We start from the raw sequence: 11314 nt of genomic DNA, 5'->3' as shown, positions 1-11314 counted from the left end.
GAGAAAACTATCGGGCCACAGAATTTTTTTGCAGCGTAAATGGGCCACGAAAGAAAAAAGGTTGAGAGCCACTGGACTAGTCAGATAAGATCGGATCTGATAACCTAAAATCTATCGAGTCAGCCACGTTTCTATGGATATCCTAAGCCCTACAAGTGCCAAATAGTTCACACTTTCGCACCAAATACATTCCTATGCAAAAATAAAACAACATTCCCATGATCGGTGTTTTGTATATTCGCGTGTATTTGTGTATTTGACACAATTCACGGCATTTGTGAGCACATGTATCGTGTTGTGCTTCTTTGAAACTTTTCACGTTTACTTTGATTGGTAAATCAAGATATGATTTTAGGTTTTAAACAAGTGTGTTAAGTCCAGTCAGTTTCAAATACGTCCAAACCCAAGTCGTTATTTTTAAAAACTAAAGTCACGGTTTTAATATTGCCATAGAACATTGCTACTACGGGATACAAACCATTTTCTCAACTCATTTTTTGTAAAGTTACCATTCTATGCCCACTGGGCGAACAGTTTATGTAAAGTTAGGTGGTTTACCTAAAGGTAAAAGTACCGAGCTCGAGTAGCATTCACAAGGTGAAGGTACAATTTGGTTTTAGCCAGGAATGGAAGGAAGGTATGTTTAATGCAGGAAAAGGTATGACGGTGAATGAAGTATTATTATATTTATTCTTTTAGGACTTGGGTTAATATATGACTAAAAAATACATACTTTTTGATTGTGGGCATCATGTAATATCGTACTGCTAAGTTTGAAAACTAATTTTAATTTGAACTTCCGAACCCAGGCCCGGCTTGTTCGTCCACATATTAAAATGCTAGTTTAGAAAGTTCAGAAGCAAAGATATATATATTATAAACATAGTAAAACAAAAATACTCAACTGTGTTCTTATATTTTGTATACTACAGTGTAGATATCGTGGCATATAGGATAACTGATGGCTGAATTAGGAGGTTTAGTAACCACTGTCCTGCTCAGTTTGACTGCATTTCCAGTTTTGAAATTACTCACACAACTGCCAAAGCTGACTGAATCTGGGATACTTTTGTCAACATCATGCATTGTTTTGGGCATCGTGGTATTCCTTTCAATCAAGTTTTTGCCAAGTGGCAACAAAGGGAGCACTAAAAGTGGGAAAAAACAGAAGCTCCTTTATTACACCTGCTGTCTGTTTAGTTTTTCCTGTGTAGTGGACCTTATATTCTTCTTTGAAGTTGTTGGATATGTAGAAGGCTTCATTGCTTTCTACCTTGGAAATGGGGAAAAATACTTTGCAACCCCCTATGGTGCTTTATCACTTATCTGGGATGGCACAGTCAATTATGCCCTCTGCCTTATTATAATATACCGCATTGACAATGAAAAGGATTGCAGAAATGTGGTTTTGTACTGGTCAGGTACAATGGTGGCCTCTCTGTTTACCCTTGTTATTGGTGCCCTAAGCGGGTCTTATGGCAGCCAGATTATGCCTGCCACTTGGTTAAACATTCCCTATTTTCTGCTGCCAATGCATTACCTGATAAAGTTTATGTTGCAACCCAGACGGGAAACTCATAAGCGGTAAGTTACACTTACTCAAATAACTGTTTACTATGCGTTTATATGAACACAAAGCAAGAAATATGGAGAATAAATCATAACAATAGCAAATGGTGGTTCACACACTAAAACACAATAAAAAAACTCTAATTAATATGCTCGGAAAACAGTTGCGTATGTCCTTTTTTCTATTCTTACTTTCTAATTGATTTCAGATCATCCTTAGACAAAGTTGGCAGCTTTGACTTTCTTTTGGCGACCTGTCTGGTACTGGGAATGGTTTTTACCTTCATTAGAGGACTGGCAGGCCTTAATTCGCCATTTCCAATTGCCCAATTATATGCCACACAATATGAACCCTACATAAATGACCCTACTTACTTTGGAAAGGTGTGGATACTCTTTATGCTTTCTTTTGGAATTATTGTCCAGGTATATAAATAATCCTTATACAATTGTTTATATAGTGTTGATAAAAAAAATTGTGAAACCTTTTCTGGTGTATATACAAAGAAAAAGAGCATATTATTGTTCTAAACAAAGTTATGTTGATTTTAATTAAATATTGTAAAAATAAGGTTCTTCTGACTATTTGTACTATTTGTGTAACTACACTTATATATTTGTTGTGATGCTTGTAATACTATTTTGGTCAGATTATTCTTGTGCACGGACTGTTTATGAAGAATTCAAATTGGTTCTTGGATTGGAGTATTCTGTATGCTGCCATGGCAATATATGTATGTCCTTAAAATTCCTAGTATTTATTTATTTATTTAAGCTTATTAACCACTACATACTTCTAGGGAACATATGTTCATCTTGCTGCACAGTTTATGCCATGGCTTGAGACAGCCTATAAAATTCCAGATGCCAATCAAACTTTTGTTGTGACTGCAAATATTTTTTTGCCAGTAACAGCATGTGCTGTTTTGTGGAGAGCAATTTATTCTCACCGTTCCCACGCGAAACAGCACTAATTCTACACATACCTCAGACAATTTGCTTGCTTATTGTTTGTACTAAAAGGAGTAAGTATCACATATTTTCAATCGCATTTACATGTGAACTTTACCTATTTTTTCATAAAACCAACACTTGGTAATGAGGTTTAGATATCACAAAACAAGTGATGCTAACTTTTGCGGTATGACTAAATCGCATTGAATAGTGTAAAGCTTGTGTGTTTCTTAGTTTTGCAGTGTTTCTCAATCTTTCTACATAGCTAATTCTTTTCACTAAACTGTTTCTAAGCTTAATGAAAACAAAACACAAATAAGCATTAATGGATTTGAACTTAACTAATAGGAGCCATGTTTTGTATTGCTTCAGCAATTTTCATAAATTTAGGAAAAATCTTGCTCAGAACTTAAACATATCGATAAACATACCAAGTATTCTACCCCATTCACCAACCTAAACAAATCTAATGCCGACCTAGTTTTGTGTTTTTTCCCATGGGTTGGGAAGCATGATTTTAGTGTGAGCTCAAACTTCCAATTTTTCATGACAGATATGGCTAAAGAATATGTATAGAAACATTGTTATTATTTTAGCACCACTAAGAATGTAATTTGGCCTTTGCATAGAATTCTTCTGTTAAACTGTGATTCAGTGTTTACACAAGGCACTGCTGAAATGTTTATATTAAATATTTATTATTCAGGTTGTTTGTATTGTTAGCTATGCACATCAAACTAAGCACTTGCTTTAACTATGAAGTCCTCAAAGTATATATTTTTTTTTGTTTTCTAGAAGTGTTGGGTTATTTTTGTATTTTGTTAAAACTATATATACCTCTTCAAAATTTTTGCATATATCTTTAAATAGTAATTTATTGCTGAGCTTATTACAGCCAACATAAACTAATTATAAATATACATTAGCAAATCATGACATTATGGAATATACTTATACATGCTTATTATTTTAACAATATGACAATATATTTGTGCTTTTTATCTATATAAAAAAATGTGTTGTTTGGGTTTTAATCCTACCATTTATGAAAGGATTTTATTTGTTAGGAATAAGAATACCTCTTATCAATGATGTAACTGGACTTTTGTTTAGTCTAATAAATTATAAACACAACAGGTTTACAAAATAAGCACTGTGGAATTTGTCTATGTTTAACATTATAATTCAAACTCTTATTTAGTTCTTCAATTTATATGTGTCTACCCTATACTACAAAATAGCATTTTATAAACAAATTTAAATCAAACAAAATGAAATATGAATCAAATAAAGTTGGAAACCAAATATTAGCATCATGCATACATTGTGCAAGGGTCATCTTATGAAAGACGAGACGAACTATTTTGTTGATGCATGTAAAAACTTATGTAGTGTAGAATAAAAAGTGTAGGTTTACAAAAAATGTTAAAAATAATATCTTAAAAAAACATGACATAATGGAGTCAGGTCAAGAATTCAATATTGCGAATTGCGATACAACAAAACACATGTATCAATTGGTTAATTGTACATTTTACCATCCTTTTTTACTTCTTTTAACGTGGAATAATTCGGTCTGTGCATACATTTGTACTTAGCAAATGAGCAGCATATATTGATTGTCAGAACTGTTGGCAATTATGCATTTTGAGATTCGTAAAGCTTTTATATAGGTTTCAATCCAAAGTTACAGCCAACTGCATCCCAAAGATTATGCGTTGTTTTTTTAGAGCATAAGGGTTAACAAATCAAATCTTGAAAAGCAGCGTGCCCAGTTAAGCTTTTAGACGTGCCCACTTAAGTTTTTATTTTAAACACTTAAAAAGCGACCTAGTTACGGTGCATTGAAATTGCGACCGATTTAAATTTTAATGGTGAACGTCTTGTATTTTAGCATTTTCAAATTATTCGTTTCAGTTCCGGTTGGGCTTCTTAAAATCTTACAAAAAACGTTTCGGGTTCGGGAAACAATCGCCCCAAACCGGGTTCGTTTTAGTTTGATTTCCTGATTCAAACAGTAAAACAATTTTTTACACCTAAAATTTATAGGTGGATACAAGGAAAGATATGCATTTTGCGAGTGGGGTTGGCTATTTGTTAAAAAATACAATATAATAATCGGAGGTTAAATATTATAAAACATACTTATCGGTCAATGACTTGAGGACTTGGTTGCAAGCTAGCCTCTTCAAACCATCACCAATACATAACTTACACCTAAAGAATACGTAAAAACACAACCCCGTCTAGTTGTGCGTATTATTCTTTCACTTGTACAGTGCTTTTAAATGTGCCGCACTTTGTCATTTCTCCGAAATTTATATTGTACCTTCAAAGGGTACGGACCAAGAAAAATAAACCCTAATTGGCTACAAGCTTTCTTTTGGAGAAGATAAAAGTAAATCGGAATTATTTCGGTCGCCAGATTTACTTCTTTTAAGGCGGCCATTAATATAAAAAAAATAAATAGTTAAACTATTTAAATTGCAAATTCTTTCGATTACATGTATAAGCAAAAACTACTAACGAAAAACGCAATAAATAAATTGTTTGACATGCCAAAAGTGAGCCTAATAACCCAATTCTGTTTAGTAAATATTTATTAAAAACACTTTATTTTAACCAAAATGATTTGTCCAAAAAACTTCGTCATGCATTTAAAAACAATGACTGCTCTTAATAAACAACAGCACTGCTACAAGCATTCTCTTGCTAGAAGCCTAAGCAAGCGCGACCAACTGAAATACTCGGCCTTTGTGATGCAGCTGTTTGGGTTTATTTTGCTTGAAGATTTAGAAATTTAAACTGTAGTTTTGTGATGTTGTAGTTAATAAGGACCATAGAGCCGGACTCGAGACTCGACAGAATCGGTTGATTGGATACGGAATAAGACACCGTTTCGAGTTCCGAAGTGTGCTTGCGCCGTAATAGGCTAAGTTTTACTGATGTGATCGCACATTTTCCATCCTTAAGGTAGCATAACATTTACAGCCTAAGAATTGTGGGTAAAAATATTATAAGATATGAAGAGGGTATGGGTCCGGATTAATGAGTCTTCATTTATATAATTGCCAAGATGAATCGACCACACTCCTACAAGATTTGAGATGGCCTCGTGAGGCCAGACAGGTCCAATTCTTTCCTTTAGTTCAGATACATGAACAGTCAATTTTGCTGTCTTCAGTCAAAGCTGTAAAAGCCTCTCTCTGCAGTTAAAATGTCAACAGTTTAAAAATCACACAACCGGGGAAACCGACTAATGTTCAGACCGCGGTGTTTTGAAACATATACAAAAAAACGGATGTAAATAACTTGACGCATAAAAATTGGTGTCAACGATTTGAATTTTGCAAATTCGCTGCAAATATTATGTGGTTGCAAGAAATCTACGTAACGGAATTTTACCGAAAACTTTCCGCTTATCGTTTGCACATTGGCTGCAAGGAGTAACGTAAACATTAGAATATGGTTACAAAGAATTTAGGCCATAGATTTTTACTGAAAATTTTCCGTTACGACACATCGATTAAAACAAAAATTCTCTGTGTAAACACAATATGACAAAATGGCTTCTACAAATATTCCCACGCTAGATTTTGGAACAGCTTGCATATTAAAAGCTGGTTATTTGTTTGTGAAATGTGTGTGGACACGTGGACGCGAAAATTGTTCGATCACATAACGCATTTGCGCAATTGTTTTAGTCAGATTCCTGATTCCTCGAGAAAGTTTTCTCTTTGGTGCCTGAATTAGCAACCGAGGACTTTGATGTCAGCGTTCGCTGAGTTGCTCGAAATTGTTGTGTGCTTGACACACCATTGCATTGCTGTGGATTGAGCTTTTCAGGCGATCTGTGCGGCAGCAGGGGAAACTCCCTGTTTGGTGCGTTGTAATTTTGACGTCACCGGAAAGCCATTCATTGTGCGCTGCGCTGTGCTGTGACCTTTCGCTGTCCAACGTGCTTTTGTATTCTGAAAAATGCGAACTATTTTTCGGCAGATGTGTGTTCGTATGTCTGGAACATTTTTATTGCAACACTTCAAACTTAGGTTATTAACATTTTGGTTATAGACACACATATTTTTTATACTTATATATATATAGGCGCGACAGGTTACACTTAAAGTTTGAGACAATTAATTACTGGAATATATATTTACTCACGTTACACATCTTTTGCAATTCAATACAATTTTAAATTTTATTGATTTTTAACATTGAGCAACATTTCCTTAAAAATTTGCATTTTTTTTTGAGTTTGCACAATTCGTTCAATGTAAGTTTTAAAATAACGACGCATCACAAGAAAATACGCTTTGAAGTTGCTGCTTATTCACTATTGCTTTCAACAAAAGGCAGGAAATGGGGTGTTCCTAAAGTTGTGATTTGAAAGCTAATGTTTCGCGTGTGGATAAATCATTATGCTTGATACGAGATGTTTAAACTCGTGTGTAAACGCGGCTGCGTGATGAGAGAAAAACAGACAAAAACCCAAAACGTACCAAACGTTTAAAAGAATTCGGAAATTTAACACGAAATTATTTCGTGCACAACAAAATTAAGTCGTGATTCACAAGTTTAACGCGTTGATTTCAAACTATTGAGCTCCAAGCACAAAAATTAAGCTCTTTTAACATTTATCAAAATATCGTGCGATCGATGTTTAAGCTTAGACTTCATAGATATAGACTATACATAATTTGCGAAATGCGATACATAATGGTTTAATAAAAAGTCGCACTAAAATAATTTACAGACCTTTCAGTCGATATTTTCACTTATTATATATATAATTTTTTTTTTTTTTTTTTTAAATGTATAATAGATTTTTCACCTGATAAACTAGGCAGAATCAGTTATTGTGAAATCCATAATTCCGTTTCGTTTTCCATGATTCCAAACGGTGGTGATGTCTTTATCGGCAACGCTTGTTTGTATTTCGTGTTTCGAATTCCAAGCAAATGCTTTGCTGACGCTATGGAGCGTCTCTTCACGTATCTTTCGATGAGATTAATTTCTTCTAAAGCTGGCTTCTTGCAAGTTCCAAACATGACAGTTTTTAGGCGGCCGTTTGTAGGTGGTCCATACAGATTAAGGCACATATTTTTTCTTTGAGCTTCGTTTCTTCAGTCTTCTTGGGAAAGTAGTTTGCAGGTGGTTCGTTCCTCACACGCGGGCATCAATTTGAAGGGGTATGGTCCGCATTAATGTAAGTTTTATTTTATATAATTGCCAAGATGAATCGACCACACTCCTACAAGATTTGAGATGGCCTCGTGAGGCCAGACAAGTCCAATTCTTTCCTTTAGTTCAGATACATGAACAGTCAATTTTGCTGTCTTCAGTCAAAGCTGTAAAAGCCTCTCTCTGCAGTTAAAATGTCAACAGTTTAAAAATCACACAACCGGGGAAACCGACTAATGTTCAGACCGCGGTGTTTTGAAACATATACAAAAAAACGGATGTAAATAACTTGACGCATAAAAATTGGTGTCAACGATTTGAATTTTGCAAATTCGCTGCAAATATTATGTGGTTGCAAGAAATCTACGTAACGGAATTTTACCGAAAACTTTCCGCTTATCGTTTGCACATTGGCTGCAAGGAGTAACGTAAACATTAGAATATGGTTACAAAGAATTTAGGCCATAGATTTTTACTGAAAATTTTCCGTTACGACACATCGATTAAAACAAAAATTCTCTGTGTAAACACAATATGACAAAATGGCTTCTACAGATACTCCTGTCGATGGATTGCTGTTACCCTATTTTGGTAGCATATGTGATATGGCAACAACAAAACATAAACCGTGGTTGGTTAATTTTGACTATTCGGACTCGGAAACCCAACTGGTTTTACAAATTGACTGTGTAGCAGTTTTTACACCATTTGATAGTGTACATGGGTTGTTTTACACATTGATAGTGCAGTATCTAAAGTGGCTTTAGGCTGAAGCAATATCAACGAAACAGGCTAAAAAATCCTACATACATATGACCAATATAGATTTACCCTGAACGCAAAAATGTTTGTTGTTACTTATAGTTTAAATCAAGGTGGTCCAACTTCTTGTTATCGCGGACCAAAAACAAGGTTTATTTTATCTTGCGGGCCAATGTTTTTAAATTGCGATTCTTAGGCTTATTGCTGGCAAATTATACATAGTCTATGGCATATATACTAACTTTGTGGAATGTATAACTTTGTCCAGTTACGGTAGTTATGAAATAATTTCAACACCAAAAAATAAAAAAACAAAACATTGAAGTCTTCTTCTTCTTGTTTCGTGTTGCTTAGATATCTGGGCAGTGGCTTGTGAGCCACTGCGTGGTAGAGGGTTTTGCGGCCAATATCGCTGCCCAACCACCGGGACAGGAAAAGTTTGGACATTCTTCCACGATGTGGTTTGCCGTTTGTGTGGCTCCGCACTCACATAGTGGGGAAGGGGCAAGGCCCCATTGAAACATAGAGGAGGCAAAACGGCCGACTCCTGTTAATAAGCGGTTGCGTCTCACATTCGCTGTTCTCGACAGCTCTGGGGCGTGGTAGCGAGCCGCGGAGATGGATGCGTGTAGCTTTGTCTTGTTTGTTGACCATTCTTCTTCCCAGGTTTCCTCCTTTCATTCTGACGCAGTTTTGCCATCAAGGATTGCTTTCTTGAATGACTGTGCTGCGGTTACAAAGGAGTGTCGTGACTTCAGTCGCGTTGCCTGCGCACAGCCTGAGATTTTGCTGTGCAGTAGATGGTCAGGCCACAAGAGTGTAAGTATCAGAGCCTATCAGAGCTAATCTGAGAAACAGCCCTGAGAAACGAAACTTGCTACTTATGCGAAGATATGAAAACATTGAAGTGATATTGCCAGACTAAACCAAAGCTGACTATCAGTTCGCGGGCCAAAAAAGCTGAACTCGCGGGCCTGCAGTTAGACCACGCTGGTTTAAATCATCGGGGCATTATGGTGTTCGACATAGTAAGTAACAACATTATTAGGTACGCCTTTCACGTTCCCGCCCCCCAATTTTCGTGACCTGCGATAGATCGGTGAACGTGCTGTGTGTGTTGGGTTTGTTGATTTTTTACAAACTTCGGTGTATTGCACAGTTCCGTTTAGTCACAATGTTTGTCCTTATATTGAAGCTTGAGTTACGGTTTATAGTGCTGTGGACCCGAACTATTATCTAATTTTCATTTAGGACATGGGTAGCCAATATGCGGCTCTTACGTTCAGGCTGTATTTCAGTTTTGAACTGTTTAATATGTCTTGACAAGTTTTTGAAAATCCCGGTAGAATTATTAGGCTGTGTTTTTCATTGTATATTTCCTACCGGGCTTATTTTATAGCGCCAAGTTTTTACTGCGTTCCGTAAACAAAATCACGGGATCCACCCCTGCTTAAAGCCTTTTCCTTTTTGTAAAATCAAGTCAACAGATTTAGAAACATTAACTGCGTGGTGGAAATTATTCAAGAAGTCCTGCAGTGTGTATGAAAATTGCTAAATGTAGCCTAGATGATGTGGTTAGTTGCAACATTTATAATAAATCAAGCTGAGCAAATAAACCAAGCTGAGCTAATTATAAGTGAGAAAGAAACAGGGTGGTAGTTATCTCTGCCCATGTGTAAGTGTGGCTCTTAGTGGTTAAGCAACTAAGAAAACCGGCTCCTCGCTTAACTTAGCCTACAGGTTGGCCACCCCTGAATTTGGATAACGTCAAAATCGCCTTTGAGGTTACTGGAGCTAATAAGCTTGACGAATGCGTTGTCAAAAGGTTGGACTGTCATTCTTGGAGGCATATAATGTTGGTTAGTGTAACTTTTTTATCAATACCCACCAACGAGACTTTTGGGACGTACCTTTTCGATGGATCAGCCATCAATTGATTTATGGAATATGTAGGGCACTTAGAAAACGAAATAGTCACACCCCTACTATATTTCGTACCACGCTCCCGTACGATTTCTTTGCCCCATTCTGCCATAACCTTTGCGGCGGCGGCAGAACCACGTCTCCTGTAATAACGTAGACCAATATTCCAGGGTTGTAGGTTCGAATCCCAGCGAACGGTTTAATTTAAAAAACGCACTCATCCGACAGCTGTTACTATAATTAGCGACCTAATAAAATTTAAAATATATTTACATATGTCATAACATACCGGATTACTGCAGCACTAAGAGGCATTGTTAAGAAGCATAAGTAAATATATAGGATGAATCTTGCTTAGAAGCAAGAATATACAATAGTATTTCACTTACTAATTGTCAAATGTACTCATTTAAAATGTACACAAGTGTGTAGGTATTGTGACATAAAGAAGACAATGGCTGAATTAAGAGGTTTAGTTACCACTGTGCTGCTCAGCCTTACTGCATTTCCAGTTTTGAAATTACTCACACAACTCACAAAGCTGACTGAATCCAGTATACTCCTCTTGTTAACATCACTCGTGGTTTTGGGAACTGTGGTACTCCTTTCAATCAAGTTTTTGCCAGGTGGCTCCAAACAGAGCGCAGAAAGTGGAAAAAATCAGAGTCTTCTTTATTACACCTGCTGTTTGTTTAGTTTTTCCTGTGTAGTGAACCTTATTTTCTTCTTTGAAGTCATTGGTTATGTGGAGGGCTTTATTGCTTTCTATCTTGGAAGTGGTGAAAAATACTTTGCAACCCCATATGGCGCTTTATCACTTATCTGGGATGGCATCATTAATTATATCCTATGCCTTACTATAATATACCGCATTGACAATAGTAAGGATTGTAGAAATGTGGTTTTGTACTGGTCAGGTACC

The 11314-nt window shown here is 36.1% G+C and overlaps 1 protein-coding gene across 1 annotated transcript; it reads left to right on the top strand.

Moving 5' to 3' along the window:
- The first annotated feature begins 941 nt into the window (after positions 1 to 941).
- On the top strand, positions 942 to 3051 carry LOC146145728 (transmembrane 6 superfamily member 1-like). The gene is made up of 4 exons (XM_083389967.1): positions 942 to 1584; positions 1779 to 1995; positions 2220 to 2303; positions 2370 to 3051. The coding sequence occupies exons 1-4, from the start codon at positions 962 to 964 to the stop codon at positions 2541 to 2543; spliced, it is 1098 nt and encodes a 365-aa protein (XP_083246093.1). The 5' UTR covers positions 942 to 961; the 3' UTR covers positions 2544 to 3051.
- The last annotated feature ends 8263 nt before the right edge of the window (positions 3052 to 11314 follow it).

The sequence above is a fragment of the Ascidiella aspersa genome, chromosome 5, assembly GCF_963924565.1.
Source record: "Ascidiella aspersa chromosome 5, kaAscAspe10.2, whole genome shotgun sequence".
Taxonomy (NCBI): domain Eukaryota; kingdom Metazoa; phylum Chordata; class Ascidiacea; order Phlebobranchia; family Ascidiidae; genus Ascidiella; species Ascidiella aspersa.
Note: the sequence above shows the minus strand (reverse complement) of the source record. Positions and strands in the feature narration are given on the sequence as shown.

Excerpts from the sequence above, each read along its gene's own strand:
- LOC146145728 (XM_083389967.1), top strand. The coding sequence starts at position 962 with ATGGCTGAATTAGGAGGTTTAGTAACCACTGTCCTGCTCAGTTTGACT. Across the intron at positions 1,585-1,778 it reads AGACGGGAAACTCATAAGCG|ATCATCCTTAGACAAAGTTG; the intron begins GTAAGTTACACT and ends AATTGATTTCAG. Across the intron at positions 2,304-2,369 it reads ATGCTGCCATGGCAATATAT|GGAACATATGTTCATCTTGC; the intron begins GTATGTCCTTAA and ends ACATACTTCTAG.